The 21956-nt window shown below is 39.1% G+C and overlaps 1 protein-coding gene across 1 annotated transcript; it reads right to left on the bottom strand.

Annotated features, from left to right (window-relative positions):
* Positions 1-1121: 1121 nt before the first annotated feature.
* Positions 1122-20144, bottom strand: LOC135250847 (protein Wnt-10a-like). Its single transcript, XM_064327607.1, has 4 exons — positions 19665-20144; positions 18395-18657; positions 13863-14236; positions 1122-3928 (listed from the first exon to the last, which is right to left on the bottom strand). The coding sequence occupies exons 1-4, from the start codon at positions 19877-19879 to the stop codon at positions 3323-3325; spliced, it is 1458 nt and encodes a 485-aa protein (XP_064183677.1). The 5' UTR covers positions 19880-20144; the 3' UTR covers positions 1122-3322.
* Positions 20145-21956: the final 1812 nt, after the last annotated feature.

Raw genomic sequence — 21956 nt, 5'->3', positions numbered from 1 at the left:
AGAGCATGAGGGGAACGACAAATGTATGCACTCTACTCTCAGGCAACATTGAAGCAGACAATGAACTTAAGGTCAACACTGTTTTACTGATTTACTTCTTGTTTTGCAGCTGGTGTTACACTACGTTGTATGTACTTTGAGTCACTATCTGTATATATTTTCTTGAGGTGTTGTAAGTCAGTGTTTTAAAATTACTAAATTTTATTTAGTAATTTTAATTACATTTTTTTTTTTACCATTTCTTCAATCATAGCTAGTTTTTGACATTGAAAGATTAATGTACTGTGCAACTAATGAAACCAATTATTGTATGTCCAGTTTTCACTGACTATCATGGAGGACATGTATGTACTGGGAGTCTTTGGACTGGATGCATTCAATATTTGAACATAAAATTATTTCCATCAGCAAAGTTTAATGAATTCAATAATTGACCAAATTAGCTTTTCATCAGTCTGTTTCATTTATTTGTGAGGCAAAGTTAAGGGCAAATGCTGAATTCCTTGATTAAAGGATCATATTCAGATTTTTTTTTTTACTATGGGTATTCCCATGAAATCTTTTAAATAAACTCCACAAGTCATGACTCACAGAGGGGATCTGCGTTGGTGTCAGTGTCTGTGTTTAAATAGATGATTGATTACTGGTCATTTCTTTTAGTGTGCTGTGCTTGCACGCAAGGGAACTTAGGCACAAAGGATTCATCAAATTTGTATGTATGTTCATAATTCATATGGTCATGACACAGGATGAAAGGAACACTTTCAGATGGATGAAAGGCAAAAATGACCAAAAGCAAGGTTAAAATAATCTTACATAAGTGCTTTTAGTTAATTTATGATACTGACTGTTTATATAAAGGTTAAATGATCACCTCACTGTAATTTGGCTGGCAGTGAAGCTCATTGTTAACTGGCAGATGCCTGAGGGATATCTCTGCCGACTGCAAAACGCATTTGTCAAATGTGAAGTTTTAAGGCAAGAACAAGTTCTCACAGTTCAAGTAGTCTTCACACAAAACAGCTAAAAATGTAGACATTCTGTATAAGTTCAACTATCATAGCACAGGGGAAAAAAGAAACCTTCAGTTTTTGCATGTAGAAAAACTGTTTTAAATAACATTTTCACAAAATATGGTAGATTTATTTATGTTTGAAAACAACGCACAATAACAATTTATTGAGGACTTTGGGGTTTTTTATATGACCCCTGGGAACAGCTAGCTTGCACAGAGCTGACATTCATGACATCAATATTTTCTTTTGGATACTCAACAAAAATAACAACAATCACAAAGATGACATGCAGGAAATGTGTAAGTGGTTGAGTCATTACCAATTATACTATTTCTTAAAAATATATCTTCAGTAACTGAGATTTGAACATTATTATTCTAATCAGTTTTTGCAAATCAAATAATTTAATGTAATTATAATAAAATGTAACCATCCTCACTTGCATTCCTTTCAAACCTCTGACTTTAAATGTGTCCTTGCACGAAATGAAACTGAGATTAATTGTTATTCTTGTTTTAAGTGGAGCTGCTCTGAAATTCTTTGCTTTGTATGGAACTGAATTTAAAAGCAAGCAATTTAAAAGCATTTGCTTTAAATGGAAAAATGCAGCCCTCGCTGTAATTGGAAATTCAACTCTCCGTTTAAATGGAATTGAGTTTAAATGGAAATGAGACTAAAATGGAACCCTCTATTAGAAACACAGTTATTGCCTTAATGGGAAACTGAGTCTGAGAAGTTGAGAATAGATCATGGGATGATTTTAAGAAACCATATAAACAATGAAATGAAGACTCAGTTACTACAAGTATATTTTGAGTTATCACAACATAACAGAATAATTTGTCCGAAAACTATTCTCCCCACCTTTTATTTTTCACATAAAATAAATATTTTGCCATTTTATTTTTCACCCTCAACCCCTGTCATTCTTTCTTATTTATTTATTTATTTTCCTTATGTATACAAATATTAAGTTATTTACAAAAATAAAATAACACATAATTCATCAAACCTTAAATAGATGTATACATTAATAATAAACTGCACTAGTGTTCTAACTATCAAACCGCCTGACAACACATTTGAGCTCAGACCTTACATGTTTTTCATTTCCATACAGGTCAATACAAATTTCTTATGGAGTACAAGAACATTGAAAACGTGAATGTAAAACCCACATGTTCTAGAAACCAACCCAGTACTACTACACTGTCATTTGTTGCTAATTTATTTTGGAAAGCATTACGTTTCCCATAAACTGCAGCTATACTTGTATTAGTGACTTCTGGATTGTAAAAAATATAAAAAATAAAAATTAAGGTATTATTCACAACCTGCAATGTGATTTAATGGAATCCAAGCATATGTGAACAATGGCAGTGCATTTTTAAACATCCATTATCTACAGAATAACTAGTGTTTTACACTGACAGTCTACTGTAGCAACAGTGTCAAAACAAGGAGGGTAAGATGAAGTACCATTGTTTTTTCTCACCTGCTAGTTATTCAGTTTAAAATATATATATATATATATTAATACTGTTTTGCCCAGTTTGGAAAGCTCAGTTTTATTTACGTTTTCATGCTCATCACTGAAACCAACTGTAAGACAATCGACAAGCAAACATTCTCCTCCAAACCATAAGATAAACTGCTTCTTCGTTTCACAACAGTCTCAGTTAATCAGTCAAACTCATTAAACAATGAGTCAGAGGAGGACACATAATGAACAGCTTGTGCAGACTGTAGGCACCCAATTGACCAGAACGGGCCACTGGTGAGTGATGAGACATGGACAATCCCTCTCTTCCCTCAGCAGCACTGTGGTTAATTACATTGTGGCCTGAACGTTTGCTATCTGGCACTGGCGTGTTCTAGATACCAGACCATATAGTAGTCCAGTTTAATTTCTTTCAAAAATATCAGAATCCCATGCAGTTCTTTCATAACAATGCTCATGTTTAGAACAATATAATCAATATAATCATTACATCATTAATATAACCTATTTAAATACTAGCAAGTGCTCAGTCTTGCTAAATTAAAGCCTGTATATTAAATTATTTCACTCAAAAATACTTTCTCAATAAAATGTGGTGCAGACGCAAAAATACACAACACCAAACTATGGCGACAGGCTCTTGTCATATTTTGCTCCTATGGCACCACACAGTTCCAATCTTCCATTTCCGTGATCCCATTTATCTAACGGAGCTCAAACAGTCCATTGCGGATCGGAATCTTGCAGTCTTCCCCTGCTCAAAGTCAGTCAAGTACTTGGTTTCTTATTCATATGTTTGTTTGTGTCATTTGCAAACGCTGACCCACTCGGTTATCCTGCACTCCTCGCATACGACGTAGCAGCACCAGTGAAACTTGCAGTTGCATCGTTCACTGCGGGTCTGCTGCAGGATGTTGTGGCCCCGGCCGCAGCAGAGGCTTTCGCAGTTGTCCATCCCGGGGCTGGTCTTGTTACAGATCCGCCCCTGCGTCCCCGCCGAATCCGAGCCCAGCTCCCTCTCGCAGAAGTCGGGCGACTTCTCAAAGTAGACCAGCTCGTTGAGGTTGGGCCTGCGCCGGTGTGGTGCGTGGCCGTGGCTGTGGCTGTTGCTGTGACTGTTGAAGTGACCGTTGCTGTGACCGTTGCTGTGACTGTTGGAGTGGCTGTTGCTGTGACTGTTGGAGTGACTGTTGCTGTGACTGTTGGAGTGACTGTTGCTGTGACTGTTGGCGTGTTCCACCTGGCCTGTGTTCCTGTTGTGAGCCTTGATGAGGGTGGCGATGTGGAAGCGCTCCTTCAGCAGGGAACCCACGGCCCGGAACTCCGGCGTCACCTGCCAGCAGGTCTTCAGCTGGCAGCTACCCGATGCGCCGTGGCATTTACACTTGCGCTTCATGTGCTCCACCACCACCTGCCCAGAGTGCAACAGGAAACATCACAGTCAACTTTCTGCACTCACATACTGTAGTACTGCTGACCAATGCGACCGTTCTGAAATACTACTTAAAATAATAACCAACTACAGTACCCCAATAATGTAGATATTCAAATTGTACAGGACTGTATTTAAAGTAATCCTGACAATAAATAAGCAATTCAAAATGCAAGAGGTATTTAACCATAATATCCTCAGGTGGTTTCAGTGTACACTCAGTTTCTCAGTTGTTTTTGTTTTGCATGCGCAAAATTCGGTTTTTGTTTCTGAGACGTGTATGGGTACTTCTGTGAGGCGTGTGTGGGTACTTCTGTGAGATGTGTGTGGGTACTTCTGTTAGATGTGCGTGGGTATTTCTGTTAGATGTGTGTGGGTATTTCTGTGATACGTGTGTGGGTATTTCTGTGATACGTGTGTGGGTATTTATGTGAGATGTGTGGGTACTTCTGTGAGACGTGTGTGGGTATTTCTGCGAAACGTGTGTGGGTACTTCTGTGAGATGTGTGTGGGTACTTCTGTTAGATGTGCGTGGGTATTTCTGTTAGATGTGTGTGGGTATTTCTGTGATACGTGTGTGGGTATTTATGTGAGATGTGTGGGTACTTCTGTGAGACGTGTGTGGGGTAGACATACCACTTTGAATGAATGGACTGGGGAGGAAAAGAAATTAAATTGTTCAAAAACGATGGGTGGGAAAACGCTTATGTTTAATCTCACCTTAGCCAAAGCTAACTGCAGATCATCAGAACAAAACATTTAACCATCTATGTAGGACTCTGATATAGATATACATTCTTTAAGTTATGGATGTGTTCAATAATGGGTAGACAAATTGTTTACCGTGTTAGGCTTAAGGAAGGTCTTTTATTGTACTGTGGAGAGGAAGACTTTTTTTCCCACAAAAAGTGGTTATAGAGTCTGTTAATCTGTGATCTGTGATGTGGTCAGATACTCCCACATCCTATCTGTCTCATGTTTCAGTTTAGTCACACATGGCCTTTACAGAACATGTAGGGTCAGATGTACTGTATGTAAAGCGCAAATAGCGGCCTGACGGGGATATGCTGGTGCAGCCAACGTGAAGTTATCATCTTATTTACTATGGCTATAGCTAATTATGCAAACAGCGAATGGGACTGCCTACTAATTACACTTTTCACATGTAGCAGAGCTTAAAAGGCACAGTTTTTTTCTTCATTGCATGCAGGGAAATTGATTCTGGTGAGACTGAAACTCATCTAGTATGCATGGCCCAAAGTCTCTCATAACACCTCCTATGGTATTGTGAACAATTAAGAAACTGTAATTAATAAATAATTCTGTGGTTCCTCTCTGTGGTACCATCAGGAAACAGTCAAAACGAATATTATGATTTGGGTGCAAAACTAATTTTGTACAGAATAACTACAAAGAATTGACAATGCAATGCTCATTTCAGTTATTAAGCTGACAGGTCCCAGACTCATGTCTATAAAGCATGATAAAGATATTACAGAAATCTGTGTTAAAGAGACATGTTCCCAAATGACATAAAGAATTTCTATCATTAAACAAATTTATAATGAGATAATTCCCAATATGTTTCCCAGACAAGCATTTTCTCTCCTCCAAAGCATGACATCAGCCACCATTTCTTATCACACCACAGTCTACGAGACAGAGGCACACAGTCAAGTCAGGGGAAGACGATTCAAGTGCAGCTTAAAAGGCAGAGCACAGGCCTGACTAACCAGCGATGCTCACTAGTGCACAATGAGACGCTGTCTTCCCGGCCAACTGAAATCCCCCACTTCAATGAGTGATGCTAGTGAATTTAAACCACTGTGCAGCTCAGCCGTGCACTAGAACAGTGCCTTTAGAGGATGAGTCACCCAGCAATCCATAAGTATTTTATACATTTTCATAAGTTTGGCATATTTTAATGCCTATGGGTCTATGAAACAGTCACTATTGCATGTGAATGTTAGACCCTATTTAAGAGCTCCAACTTCGCACATACACATTCCTTTTATCCCATTAATTCATCATCCACACAGTTCATTAGTCACTAAACTGCTTAAGTCATTGAACGATAAACACTATGACAAACACTATGTAAGCATCGCTCTGTCAGTATATGTGTGTGTGGGGGGGTTAATTTTCTAAATTTAGGATTTATGAGCTGCCTTCTGTGCATATTTGTGCAATGCACAGGAACAATACATTTAACAAATAAATAATGTGCAGAAGATTTATTCAGATGTTATTAACAAGATGTTATTGCAGATCATCACGGTGATTAATATAAGCAAATTGTTTTCTCTATATGGGGGAAGATGTTTTGAAGCAATTACACAAAATTGATTGTTGGAGGAGTGGGTTAAAACACACATCTGGCTGGTTTTAATTGGAGGACCAAAGTCCACAATAAAGTGGCACCAGGCTGAGATCAAACACAACATGCTGGTGGCACATTCAGAGTGTAGGCACTTAAATACATGCTGCTGTTCTGAAATAGTTCAGTTTTACAATCCAAAGCATACTTCCTGTTGTTCTCATATTTTAATGCAAGGGTAGAACCAAATATTCACCCATTAGGGCACTGTCACACGCCAAGCGTGATAGCCCTGGGAGGAGAGATGCGGCAGTAGCGGGGAACACCGTTTCTGTCACATGGAGAGTGAGAGCGCACACCCACAAACATTAAATAAAATAAAGCACTTCACCCTTCCCCCTCACGGGTTCCGAGAAAAAACAATAAACTAAAACAAGCTAAAATAACAAAGACAAAAGAAAGTAAAACAGAGCAGCAACTTTTCACTTTGCTCTGTAGCTGACCCACCTACCCGGCCACGTCCAGCCCCTTCCAGCTTCCCAGCTGAGGATTGCTTTCTTTTCAGTGCTTAAAATAAGATGAACGAAACTCAAACCTGCGCTCTCGGTGTTAGCTCCCAGTCTCGGCCCCGAACTGTGGGGAGCAGCACATCTTTAAGCACCTGGGCTGATTAGCTAATGCAGCCCAGGTGTGTGTGCCTTCTCCACCAGCCGGCGCAGCCGAGACCAATCCACCTCTCCGGCGGACTGACAGCTACAGGCACTTAACATTTGCGTCATAAAAATCCGTATGCAAATCAGTGTTAATGCATTTATTACTTATTCATGTATTAAATCAAGTTTTATATAAATTCACTCTCATCAACATGTACTAATCAGAAATTAATTTATACATTTCCAAACTGAAAGTGAATGTTAAATTTTGATAAATCATGAAGCTAGCATGATATTGAGAGTAGGCAGTTTACACACAACTCTGTGTATTGATAAATAATTCCCCAGGTCAGCACTGAATGTGTCCCATGTGGCCCTCCACATAAGTCTTTATCATAGCAATCCAAGCTGTCTTGACCCAACTGAGCTAGGGTGGTCTGTTTGCATCCCAACCACCCTGTAAGCAAGGGAAAAGAAACCATACCTCCAACATCAGTATTTTAACATCCAACTAATTCAGGTGGTCAGGAAAATTGCATTAAGTGGGAATTCTGCATTAGCTTAGAGAGACAGGAAAAAAATAAATAAATAAAGGTGCCCCTTGCTTAAATATATCACTGCAAGTTAATGCATGATAATACATGTTGTCAAAAGCTTAGTTTACACTTCAATTTACAGTCACACTTTTTACATTTGAACTCACTTTTCTTGCAAACACTGGTGTAATCTTGCACTGCAATATAAATTTTCCTTTTAGAGTACCACATCTTATTTGACAGTCCATTCAGTTCAGTGAAATTCTTCTGCTTTCCCCTATTTTCTGCATGTTTTTTCCCCTCGATAAACTTGTCGTAAAGTTCTGTTCTGTGTTTGGGGAAGGAAGGGCAAATCTCTTTCTACTTTCCGCCGTGTTTGATGTCTCAAATCTTTTGCTGGGTTTAAACATCTGTTTCCAAACAGCCAGCAGCCACTAATTAGAGCTTTTAACAAGACCGAGTGTCGTGAGAACCAGAGGGCGGGCATGAAACAACATGTATGCCCCACATTCCTTCACAAAAAAGACCCTTCTGGGGGCTGGCTGGCAGTAAGGGGGTAGGTATGATGTATTATTTCAGACCTGTGAGGGTTGCTTGGGGTGGGGGCCCTCTACAGCGTTTGAAGTCACCAAGGTGCTTCCTCCCCATGTTAAGTGAGATTTTGAAATCTGCAGTTTTTACAGTCTGCTACATTGCATTTCCAGTTGGAAATATTTCTGCTGTTGAACACTCCTTCCAGCACACACCGTCAAATCACTTCAACTAATAAAAACGCATACATGTGTAACTGCTGAGTATGTCATAAAAGCTTTAACAAAGATCTGTTTTGACATAATTACAGTATACATTGTTGTGAATATTTACTGCAAATGTGAACATTTACCCTGAGGGTTAAATACTTCACACCAACCTTTTAGTGCCTTTAAAGCACATCTGCTTTGGTGCAGAATATGTAACTTTGGCTCCATATCAAATACGTGCTTAATTTAGTTTATTTAGATTTGTATCCCCAGTTTGTAATGACCAGCTATGTTCATACGCTTGTCTTATTCCTGTAACATTCTTTGTCAGTTACGGAGACCTCAGGCAACCACACTCTCTCCCCAAGAACACATGCAGTCAGCTGCCAGTTCTTTGACTGGACAATCCACTGGGTGAGCTCTGCAGTTATTGCACCAGAGGAGTATACTTCATGTGCAGGCAGTATTTGCTACCAGTCCGCAGGGCACCTATTCTTACATTTTAGGGATTAAACAGATGTACTTATCCAGATAAGCTTGCATAGCTTATTTGTTTTTACATGCAATCCATTTATACAGCTGGATATTAACTGAGGCAGTTCAGGTTAAGCACCTCAATGGTAGGCTACAATAGCAGTGATTCACCTGGAAATCCAATCTATAACATTCGAGTTTCAAGCCCAGTTTCTTCACCATTCTGCTGCACTACCTCACATTGCTTGACACCAACCAAGTTATAGCAGGAAGAGCCAACGGCAGCCCATGATTACTGTGTAGCCTGCAGCTTTTTCATAATAAATTACTGAGGAGCAATCAGCCAGCACAATGCATCTTCTTCTTCACTGTCTTAAAGCTGGGCCAGAGCAGTCATTTGGGATGGAGCCCCTTTTGTGAGCTTTTGGCTTTTGACTGAATTTTGGCAGTGATTCTGTCTCCTATAAGTATGTGACCTGAAATTCTGTTCGCTGCGAGTGAACACTCCAGTGGAGGCAGGACCAAATTACCAACCACCCTCTTTTAGAAAAATCTGGAAAGTAATGACCTACTCAAAACAGTAACCGATGTCCTTCTGAGTCTGGTCCAGGCTGATACCCAAACAAGAAGGGAGATTTCACTGTGTTCATTGCATCCATCCCTACTGTTTTCTATATTTATTTTTTCTGTATAGGATAAACAGTATAGTACACAATACTTGAAAAGAAAGTTATGAACAGTTCAATACAACTCTGAGAGCACGATGGCTATAAATACACTGTATATTTAGTCGGAATTCATCTGAATTTGTTTTCTAGTTGCAAGCAGCTTTCTGCTAATCTATAATATCTGCAGCTAGTCAGCATACAAGATGAAGTCTCTATGGTTTTTGATATATTTATACTAGTTTGAAGTCACACAAAAACAATGGCCTTATAAAAAAAATAAAAAGAATATGCTGGATCCCATGAATGCTGAAGTTCATTCTTTTCCCCAGCCTCAGTCTTAAGTTTGGTTCACACTTTGCGATAATGCCCCCTATTTTAAGCCCAAATGCAGTCAGGCTGATTGTCAGCACTCATTATCCTGTAGATAGAAAGGGCTCAAATATTTTTTTTGCTAACCCTTTTTTTTTGTAAACTCCTGACCAGGCAAGATTTTTTCTAAAAAGCTTTATTTTGTCATCCGAAGACTGAAATCCGAGATCGTCTCTGGCAACATTCAATGGGATTTAAACTCAAAAGGAAGATAAGCAGAACAAACTGGAAGGACCTCACTTTTACAGCAACAAACACAATCTTTTTTGAGTCATAGTGTTTCCATCAGATTTTACAAAGTTTGAGTGAAATAATGAAATAAGTGGATTATAGATATTTCGTCCCAACAAAGATGCCACTCGACATTGCTAATAAAACTGGCATACAGTTAATGAGTAGGAACTTTAACATAAATGCAAATTACATGGTTTTATTTCCTGCTTCTCGCCCAATGCATGCTGGGATAGGCTCCAGCACCCCCTGCGACCCTGCTCAGGATAAGCGGGTATAGATAATGCATGGATGGATGGATGTTTAAACTGGATGTGTTAGTCAAATATTATTTTCTAACGTATTATTGCCTGGCTTCTTTCTTTTAAATGTACATAGAGCAAACACTATAAGGTTGTCACCAGGCTTTTTGGTAACTCTGGCTGCTAATGTTAGCTAACTAACAAAGTTAAAGCTAATTTAATGTAATTTAGTATTTGTTGCTAGCCAGTATTTACAGTGGCAGCCATTACACTGAACTGGACTGTAACGCCCCTTTCCTTGATCCCACCCCTACACAGTTTGATTGACAGGTCTTTTGACTTGAATGAAAGTGCAATCAATGGACTGCATTTTCAGTTTGAATTCTGGCAGGGTTTCTGCAAGACTACATGAAAATGATAATGCAAATGGAAGCAATGCCACAATTTCATTTTGGATTTATGTCACCCTTGCCACAAAAACATGAAAGTGAAATGATAAATAGCCAAATACATTATCATTTCATTTTTGTCATGGATAATGTGGTTACGATAAGAAACTACTACTTCAAATGTGCTTTTTCACTCTCATATAAATTATGACAAGGTTGTGTCGTAGATAGTGAGAAAAATAAAAATTGTCAGGTAAAGTGTGTACATTAACTTGAAAATGAAAACACAAAGCGAGCTTTTGCATTTTTATTTGAATTATGCCATTCTTTTGTTACTTATTAATGTTCTCACCCCCAAATATTAGCCAGCAAATGTTAACTGAATCACTTTGCCTGACTTCTGTTATAGGTATATAGGCAGCTAGCTAGGTAGGGTAGCCTCCGTGTTAGCTCAAGCTACCGTATGTGCACTTATCATATCAGAAAACAAACAATTGTATGTCATTCATATTTTTTTTGTCATAGAACCTGCTGTGAAATGCCAACATTCCATGCACCAGTAGTTCCCAAAACATAAAGATAAGAGGAATTTATGAATTGAGATCAGTAATGGCAGCTCAACAACTGGAAAATGAACCTTATCAGGACTACACAAGCTAATCAAAATACAAAGCATTTTTTTCTTTACCATGAAAGTCCATTTTGTGCATGAAATACTCACCAAGTGTCGCAAAAGTGCATTTCATGGCACAAGCTACATTTCATATCACAAAATACTCGCCCAGTGTCACAAACATACACTTTTGAGTTATACATTTCGAAATACATTTTGTGCCGCAAAATGCTTGCTTACTATGACAAAATACATTTCTTGCCATGAAATGTAATACAAAATGGACTTTTTTCATAAAATGTAATGTTGCATTTGGCATTCCATAAATAGTGTACAAATAATGTGCAAATATGCATTTAAAGATGGACCTGTAAGCAGCAATAGTACCTTTACTTGGATCACTTTTAGTTTAAAAATGACGTACATCCAACTATATGTAAGGTAACACATTAGGTACAATAGAATAATCCAATGATTTTGGTTATTAAATACTGTAGCTGTGGCTAGCTAAACAAGTTAGGTAGCTAGCTATTGAACGGCTAAGTGTGTTCTGTGCCATTGTTGTTTGACTACTATAGTGATGTCACAGCAATATCACCCACACGTCTGTATGTGTGTGTTTGTGTGGGGAGAAACTGCGGGCTGTGTGTTCAGCCCAGAGAATAACCTTTGGGCAATCTCTACTGCTTGGCAGCTTGTTCTGGTCTGATGACTTGCTCTATTGCTCAATAAAGAAGAGTGAATGTTATCCCAGATCTGCCTGGTCTTTCTATGGAAGCAATCACATTACATATAATTTGTTTTCTGAAGGAATTGGCCAATGATGGTTTTAGTCTTGTGTCATTTTTATACATGCCACAGAGCATGATGGGATGTTAATTACTTAATTGTATTATGCAGTACACCTGTATGGAAGCATCTGCATTCGTTATGTTTCTCCACTCATTTATTCAGGTTTTTCCTTTAATTTGTCACCTATCTGTGTACACATACACACACACACACACACACACACACACAGGGCCCTAATCTTCTGCTTACATCACATGTAGGCTGGGCCAGCTCTGCTTTGATTGTTCTGATTCTACTACACTTCTGCAGATAAATGCAAGCATGTTTCTTTGACCTGGACGGTTCATATCACATGTATCCTATTACATTTAATGCAGCGCTGTTCCCTGGAACACATTGTTGTCCTGGTTGAGTACTTCCACATTACTGCATTTGTCTCAATAATCAAAAAAACCTCAAGGAAAAAACCTGACCGAAAGACATTAAGACCAAATTACCAGTGTGCGCTTCACCTCTTCTTTTGCCAGAGAGCAAGTACTGCTGATCTTATCATATCAGTTGCCACTATGTTAAGGATTGATGATATAATAGGCTCCACAGAACAAGAAAAACGGTGATGAGGACTCAAGAGCAAAACTCTGAACTAATCTCAGATCAAAGTGTGTTCCTGGATCATCATACAAGAGATTGCTACTGATTAATCGAAGAAGCCTGGATAATAGACTACCTGCACTGCATATTTTCCTTCATGTTTTTTGTTATACTTTTGTTATTCTTTACTTCTGCTGCCACCAAACTGATAATATGGCCCGAGGAAAGAAAATGTGTATTGCTTATTCAAAGATGATGAGGTGCATGACGATGAGGTCCAGTGGGTTACAAATTTCTTTACAGGTACAAATTTGGCTTGAGGCACTTTTTTTATGAATTGCAATTACATTCCAGTAGGTACATTGTTAACACAAGTACAAAACTATAGATCCTCTCAGCTCCTTAGAGAACTACCAAACTACAGCTCATTTAATTTCCTCACAGAACTACAGAACTGCTGTACAGCTTATCTCAGTTCCTTACAGAAATACAGAGCCCCTCAGCTCCTTAGAGAACAACAGAACTTCCATTAATCACATACATGAGAAATACATAGCTTGAGATTGTGCATCGCAAGTAATACATTGGCATGGTACTCTACATGGAAGGACACTATTCTAGAAACACCACAATCAAAGAGAGGTGGAATATCACAGAAACCATGGACGTTTACTTCAGTTTCAAAACAGGTTCCCTACATAAGAATTGCACTGCGATGTGCCATGTGTACAAGTGGATTAAGAGCAGCTCAGAGCTCATAAGTACATTAAATTGAGCATGCTTAAAGTGTGAGCGCCCAGCAGCTGCAAATGGCTATAACTTTCACAAACATTTGAGGTCGTAGCTGACTCTAAAAATTGCCAGAAGATCAGAGAGAACAGCATCACATGGACAACAGAGAGGAAGGTCTAAAGGATATCCTAAAATATTTAAATTTTATTGAGTAATCTTAAATTATCATTAATAACCAAGATATGTGGTTGCACAATGACGATTCATAATGCTGTGGTATCAAAACTGATAAAAAATGCACAGTATAAATTCAGAGATCCATTTACAGCTGAGGAAATACAAGCCAGGCACCTCGATCTAGAGTAGGTTGCATCATCAATGAGCTATCAGCCATGCTGTGTGATTCAGAGTGTCCCGGTTCTGTTCAAATATCACCAAAGTAACCTGTCCAACATTATGTTACAGGGAAGAGTGGCAATAAATATCTCCTGTCTTCTCACATAATTAAAGACAATCAATGATACACACTGAGCCGCATGCTAGTGGCATAAATTCAAACGTCTCACCTGCCTGCCAACTCTGTTGTTATGGAGCCTCATCCTGGAGTGAATATCCTTGTATGTCTCGCGGGAGTCGAGGAAGTCCCGTGAGAACTTCTCCCCAAAATCCACATCAGGGCTGCAGCCTCCCCACTCCCAGGAGTCCTGGGGTCCAAGGGCATCAGCCGGGAAGTGGTCCATCACGCCGTGCACCATGCCTTTCCCCCGATGGAAAGCCTCGAGCTGCAGGCGGTTCAGCTTGATCCTGAAGGCCTCCTCGTCCCCGCGCCTCTTCTCGTCACAGCCACAGGCCTTCAGCTTCCCCATGGCGCAGGCGTTAGAGACGGCGTGGACCACGCCCGCCGCCGCAATGGCGTATGCGAAAGCGCTCTCTCTGAAGCCTTGAACGGGAAGAGGATGAAAAATTCAACATTTCCACTGGCAGACTATTTGGAAACGTGACATGACACACATATCTAATTGACATCTAATTGCGCATCTTTAAAAAAAAAATTGGAATGTGCAATCACATTCACCTGCCATGCTCATGGCTGCAATCTCTGCTATCAATTTGGGAGAGTGCAGCCAAGTGTATGCTCTCCTCCAAAATATGTGATGTCAGTTGTTGCTTTTTTCCACAGCTGAGCTTGCACAAATACAAGTTGGAGGAATACACATTCATGGGCAGCTTAAGCAAGGAGACTGTGTACTCCTGATCAACCAACGGTGACGATGAGGACAGAACAAATGCATCCCTTCCTTAGCAATGCTATGGAAATTCGTACATCACTCTGCTGGGCTGCTGGCCACAATTGGTCAGGTCAGGATTCAATACAAGACTGTGGGACTCACTGAAGCAGGGCCTTAACAGTCGAACCACCCAGCAATCCCCAATGCATGTTCTTTTTTTTATAAAATTTATTTGGCACACACAATATATTTTCTTCAAAATACAACCAATTGTCTTTTGTCCTCTTTTTCTTCTTCTTCAAGGCAAGGATTCTCATAGTACTGTGTATTGTGTGTGCAAAACCGATAAGTATCTTTCAGATAAAGATAAACCACCTATGAACATGTGCTGCCACAATACAGCAAAGTACCACTATAAGGCTTTTTGGTGCATCTAGGATGATAGAAATCAGGGGAGAGGAATGAGTGAACTGAGTACATGCTACTCAACAGGCTACTTCACACTCACCTCTAATGCCCCCTAAACCCAAATGATCTGTCGGTGAGCATCAGATTGGCTCTAGCTCCTACAAAAAGCGAAGGAATTGTGGCCTTTTGAGTTGTCTATTCTCCACCCAAGGGGTGCATTGTTCACACCCAGTGTGTTTACAGCTACTCTGACTACTGAAGGTATAATCCTATCTGCTGATCTCATCTGGGCCCATGATGATGCAGGGCAAGCCATGCGTGTTGCGGCCTTGTAGCTGTGCATTCTGGCGCAAATGCAGATTCCAATCTTGCTTTATTATGGTCTACATCATAGTAAATATCATAGTAAACATATTACAGTGGGTGAGCTAATTTCCCTTCCCTCAGTTTTTTTTTTTTTCACAGAGACCATCCAAAATGCTGCTTCACCCATTTCCTGGGTAAAATAGTGAGCAAGCTTAACCCATAATGTTGTCATAAAAAGGTCACTTTCGAGGACATGTGGAACAGAGAACAGGGCCATGCCATTAAAACATGAAAAAATCCAAGTTTAGGCTTAATGGTGATAGTTTTATGCAAGGTCTTGCAATTCTCAAGATAGTATACTATTCAAATGAGAGGAAAGATCTGTCTTTTGGGGAGTGCAGCCCAGGCAGAGAGGATTGTTAATATGATTGTCCTTGTCTCATTGTGGACGTCCTCTGGCCAAATGGGCACCTGCAGTCTTGATTTGTTGAAAGCAGAGACTATACTTTTGTGGGCTTATGAATACAACTGACCACTCCAAATTGGGAGAAAAGATAAAATCAGGAGACAATCAAGTCTTTATATGGGTAATGTAGAGACCTTGGCTTGACAGCCTTACCTGACCTTATTATCCTGTTCTGTCCACCTCAGAGAAAACGGAATTATCATCCTTAAACAGTTAAATCATGTGTGAAATAACTTATGCCTGGAATTTGAGTTATTTTTAAAAGAAAACTCTCATAATGTGCCCTGAGAGCAAAAAGACTTCAGGATTAGGAAATTGGTTCAGAAATAGATAAAGACTCATACACGCATACATATGTATATATACACACTCATATGTACACACACACACACACACACACACACAGAAACACACACATCTGGAGAGTACTCCTTGTTTTCTCCATACTTCTGTGATTCCATGGGGGGGTGGATGGCACTTAAAAGCAGCCCAGACACACTGACATGGAAATGCTGTTTTAGATATACTCCCCAACAGGCCAGAGACTATCCAACAAATAATTTAAAGTGAGGGGCACGGCCCACTGAGCTGATGGCTGAGGAAGTGGGAAAATGAATTAAAGATTGAAGGAAACTGTCACTTTGAGTTACAGAAACCAACTGAACAGGTTTATGCGTTTTGCCACTGAGAGTTGGGAAAGTGCTGAGAGCAAATTCACAGCCCTCACACTGGCAAAAGCATCAGTCAGCTTAGAGAAGGCCTGCTCCACAGGGTTGATTCTTCTTAGCCTACCTGGGAAACACAATGCCAGAAAAAGTACAAGGCAGTAGCGTATCTGCTTTGCACATACTGTGAATAAGTGCTACTACTGATAGTTTGGTGCAAGCAGGGAGATATGCCAAATGTCAAACAATGGGGCCTTTATTTTGCTTTTGTTTTGATGTATGCAAAACATTAAAATAGACGGAACTGTAAAGGTATACTATTTCATGCTGTTTATGCACTTATTACGTACGTGCACCTAATTACCTGTTGCAGCAGTTTTTACTTTGCATAATATCATCTCTCTGCTTGTATCTGATACCATTGTTTAAAACCCAGTGAACTATTAGACCACTATAAAGTGTTCAGGCACAGACCTGGACTCAGGCATTCATACTGTAAATTCAAATTCAACCCTATTCATCTTTCTATTTATTTGGGGTATTTCAGCTGAGAAAACTTCCCTTTTGCAGTGACAACCGGGTGAATATAATTGGGTAGATATGCAGGGGATTGTAGAGCCAATCATAAATATTGGGGGTGATTAGGTGGCCAGATGTAGACAGCCAATGTTGTGGGAATAATTTGGCCAGAACACCAAATGTAATACCCCTACTTTTTTGAAAAGTGCCGTGGGATCTTTAATGACCACAGCACTTAAAAGCACAGTGCTCCCATCACTGTGCTGGGTCTTCTATTTGGTCTAGAGGGAAGAGTGCCCCCTACTGGCTGAGCAAGACCTATCAGCAGCAACAGTAGTTTTCTCAGGAGGTCTCCCATTCAAATACTACTAATGAAACCTACACCTACTTATCTTCTGCAATTTGAATGAAAAAGATGCAGGTGGTATATTTATTTATTTTTTAATTGTTTTGCTTTATTGGGCAATATCTTAAAGTGAAAAATACAAATTTGTTTGACTTACATTAAGATTCAATGGAGGGCAACAAGTTGTATCAGTAAGTTTCAGGCAGATGAACACAGACGCCTGTCTACAAAGTGTCAATCAATACTCCTAAAGAGTATGCAGACTGTAAAATAATGTTCAAAACAAATAATGTTTAGAATACTTTGATATGTGCATTCTGGTGGGAAGTGATTCTGGTGGTTCCATAATGACTTGAGTTGCATTTTCCAGGAATAATTTGGGTAGGCTTTTCATCCTTAGATGACCAAGTCAATGACAATCATTACTTAATGGTACAGATTGATCATTTTCCAAAATAAGGAAGCCTTTCTTTCCTGTAGAGAGAGGTGTCTTTGAAAATTACAATTCCCCCTCCTCAGATCACAAATAGTCATCTAAGTGGTTGTATTATCTATGTCATGACCTTCTCAATCACCGGATCTGAACCAAAAATGTGCATGGGTACCAAGCTCCCAGATTGTTTGCACACTAAGTGAGGTCTTCAAAACTACCTGTGAAGGGTGTAACTCTGAGGTTACCTATTGAATTTTCATAACCCTCTATATGTGCCACCTGCATCCATGTCTTACTTGCACTGTAGTTTTTTGAGAGTTAATGAACACTAATATTGATATGCAGGTGGATAGCAGTAAACTCACTTTTTCACACTGCCTTTTTCATGGCTTGACAGTAAATTCCTGTTCCTTTATAGTGATGAAAGAATGTGCAATGCCTTCAATATTATTATTATTATTATTATTATTATTATTATTGTTGTTGTTGTTGTAAATTAATAATAGGGAAATGTTTAATTTTCAGACTCTGTTAGTAGCCTCACACGAACGTCTGCAAAGAAAAACTCAGCAATAACACATAAATACAAAACATCCATAATTTACTGCTAAACTGATATGCTATGTGAAACATAAGACCGCTAGGTAATTTAGTCAAAAAGAAGGGCCATCTGGTGTTCTTCCAGTTCAGTTCTGTTGTGGTATGAGGACTGCTTCAGAGACTGACCTCGGCTGAAGACCGCACTTTCATACGGGATCTTGTTCCTGGTCTCCAGGCTGGAACAGTTCCATCGGTGTCCTCGGAACTGGTGCTGACATTCGTAAATGGCGATCTGGATGCCTTGGATGGCGGATGCGGTGACATCTGGGTTCCGCATGCACACCTCCAGCTGTCGGCGGGTCAGGCCAGGCAGGGTCAAGCACACGGTGTTGGCATTGAGAATGGGATCAAAGGGGATCTTCAGTCCTAAGATCTCATTGGAGTCTACCCTGAAACACACAAGGGCTGATTTTCAGTTGCACTGGCTCTGCTCATTCTAAACCCACCTGTATGGAACAAAAAGAAAGAAACAAACCTCAGACATGGAGGAAGCAGGGTTATATGGGATGTACATATTTGCAATGTTGCATTGGCTATTTTGTAATTGTTGTTAAATATTAATTCTGATTTCTTTTAAGTAGGCCTGCGTACTCCTTTCAGTATTAAATTCTATTAATTCTATGAGTTTAGAAGTTTGGACCATGCAGCGTTATAAGTCAAATTAATATGTTTTTCTCAGGATAAAATTATGTTTCAGAGTGCACTGAATGATATTTTTACATGTTAAAATTTTGGAAAGTAATTAAGTAAGTAAATAAAGTAGTAACACAAACCCAAGATCAAGTGGTGCTACTGTACTAAACTAAATGCATTTGGATTACAGTGGGATATTAGCCAAATAAAATTACCCATTTTTAACAAATTCAAATGTAAACATATGCCATATACTTTTATAGGAGAATCAGGAAAACGCACACTCTCACGAATTACTCAATGCAAACGACATGTACTTATCAACTTCCAAGTGAAAATATACGAATCAGAAGGAAAAAAAAGTTTCAGGTAAATAAGTAAGTCTGTGTGCAACATTTCTGTTCGATAAAAACAGAGGAGCAACTGGATACACAAACTAGTCATAAGTTTTTCCGAGGTTGAATGGATACAAGTTTTATGACAATACCCTGGCAAGCCCAACATAACATAAATTAGCACGTTATGCTGCTTTCACCAATATTACTTTTAATTGCACACAAACCGGAATTCAGGAATGGCCACGTAAATATGCCAATAGAAATTACTGCATGTACTGTATTTATATTGGAGGCACACACTGCCAGCACATATCAATTAGTTAAACATTAAAACTCTTGAAGGAAAGAATACCCAGCTCAGATATCATGCGGACACTTAAAACAATGCTTGCTGTTTGTATGAATGGTATTGATCTTACACTTACCGTTGTACGAGCAGGGTCACAACCATCAAGAATCGGTAAAACATTTCTAATAAGAATCCCATCGTTTTTAGTTTGTTTCGTCTTGTTTTGTTTTCACCGCACTTTCGATGCCTTTGAAGAGCTGAAGGAATGGAATCTCTCCGTAAATGTCCTTTAACAATGATAGCTTTATTGAAGAAAACGTTCCCCTTGTAATTATAAATTCCAGGCAACATGTGTTAGAGGACATGTGTTATTCAGTCAACTTGATTCTGCATTTACACCTGGAATAACATAAAACCAACTTAACATCTAACATTGGTGGCGTAAAGCATAATGCTTCAGAATTATACTTCAGAAGTATAATTACTTTGAAGACGGAATGAATGAAAACTCACTTCTTTACTCTACGGCTATAAAGCGATATTTGGTTTGGAGTTGATCCGAAAGCAGCAGACCGTATAGTATAGCAACACCCTACAGTATCTCCACTCTCACTGGCTTGTGATGTTTTACTTGTCCTGAAAGCGTTCTAAACTCCACCGCTTAGCCCTGTCCCAGCCCACTTTTTACGTCACGTGACAGTAAAATAATTTCTGCCGAATACCAAAAAGCAGCGCGTGGTAATTTCCAGATGAGTGAAACTCAGTAACATAGTGTGTTTGCTTAATTTGGGGACACACACAATTTGTGATATCTGATATTTTTATTTCTTCGTCTTCTTTGATGAATCACATTGTGTTGTTTTTTTTTGCATCATCTGTTGTTTAAGAAATGACTTTTGTGAAATAAAAGTTTTATTTTACCATGTTAAGGTTTTAAGGATGCCAGTGTGACATAGAAGTCTTGTCATACATGCATTCCCAATATATAATCTGTAATCTGTTGATTAATCATAATATGGAAAATATTATATATGTACAAATAAACATTATATACATTACATTGGGAAAGGCAAGGAATTTTCCAACTGCATCTGTCAGTCAACTGCTGTAAGAATGGTAATTATTACTAATACACAAAGAGTGAATTCACTTATAAATGGATTAATCGTACATTTGCTTTTTGCAATGTGTTAATGCGATTTGTGCAGAAGTTAAAACCGCTGAGATGTGCTTCACCACAACGGCTTTGCCTCGTCACGTCTGAGTGGTGTAAGAGCGTACGCCTCCAGACCATTTGGGTCTTGTTTAAACGCCCTCCATGTCTGGAACATTAAATGTACAAATGTGTAATTACCAAACATCTGAAAAGAACTAAGATACTTAAGGCTAATTTCATCACTCAAACAAATTAATAGCTTGGTATGATGGACCACAGACAACAAGTCTTGCAGCACTCCAGTTCTGTGGTATGACCACATATGCAGCAGAGTAGCACGTTACTATATTGGTAATGTGCAACTCCATAATGTCTACTTCAGTAAACAATGGAGAGCGATTTGCTATGTGTATGTGTCAATGACGCAAAAAAATCTGTTGAGCTGAATCAAATTAGTCAATTCCTAAATAATGTTGTAAATCCAGATGCCTGGGGTGTTGAACATGTATTTGTGCCAAGCTTGCTTGTCAAGCATGAATGTAATAGCACACTAACTATGCAGCACACTAACATACAATGGATACATGCTTGTGTGCACTCTGAGGAAGATACAACAGGCAGTAATGAATGACCATGGCTGTGTCATATGGACACAAGGAATATTATATTGTAATTATTCAATCTGAGTCTCACAGGTAGTCTGAGCTTTTTTGTCATCCTTCATTATAAAGTTCAATAAACTACTAAGAAAGACAATTTTGAAAATGGAAAAAGAAATAATAGGTCTCACAAGAAAAATCCTTTAGAGAAAATGAACATTCTCCTAAAAATGATCTTTGTTTAGGTGCTCATTTTCTGTGGACATCAGATTGAGAGGCCTACTTGAAGAAGAGAGAGTAAGAGTTTGAAAGTTTGAATCACTTTTTTAAATGGCCTTCCTCCCAGTTTTGAATGGCCAATCATATTTTACACCAGTGCCCATTGCTGACACAAGAGAGCAAAGAGAAGCACATGCTGTCCTCCAAAGCACATTATGCCAATCACTGTTCCTTTCACACAGTAGTTCACACAGACATCAGTCAGAGGAGTCTCCATTTGCTGCTTAGCAGGCAGACTCATGGATTCCTGATCAGCCAGTGAAGGTAACTTGTGCACAATAAAATAGCATCATCCTGACTGACTGAAACCCTCCCGTATCTGGGGACTTTTATCACCAATTGTGCCGCCAGCCACAGTTGGCACTGGCATGATCTGAAAGGATATAAAAAAGCG

The sequence above is a fragment of the Anguilla rostrata genome, chromosome 3, assembly GCF_018555375.3.
Source record: "Anguilla rostrata isolate EN2019 chromosome 3, ASM1855537v3, whole genome shotgun sequence".
NCBI lineage: Eukaryota > Metazoa > Chordata > Actinopteri > Anguilliformes > Anguillidae > Anguilla > Anguilla rostrata.
The sequence above is the reverse complement of the archived record's forward strand: the minus strand, read 5'-3'. Positions and strand labels throughout refer to the sequence as shown.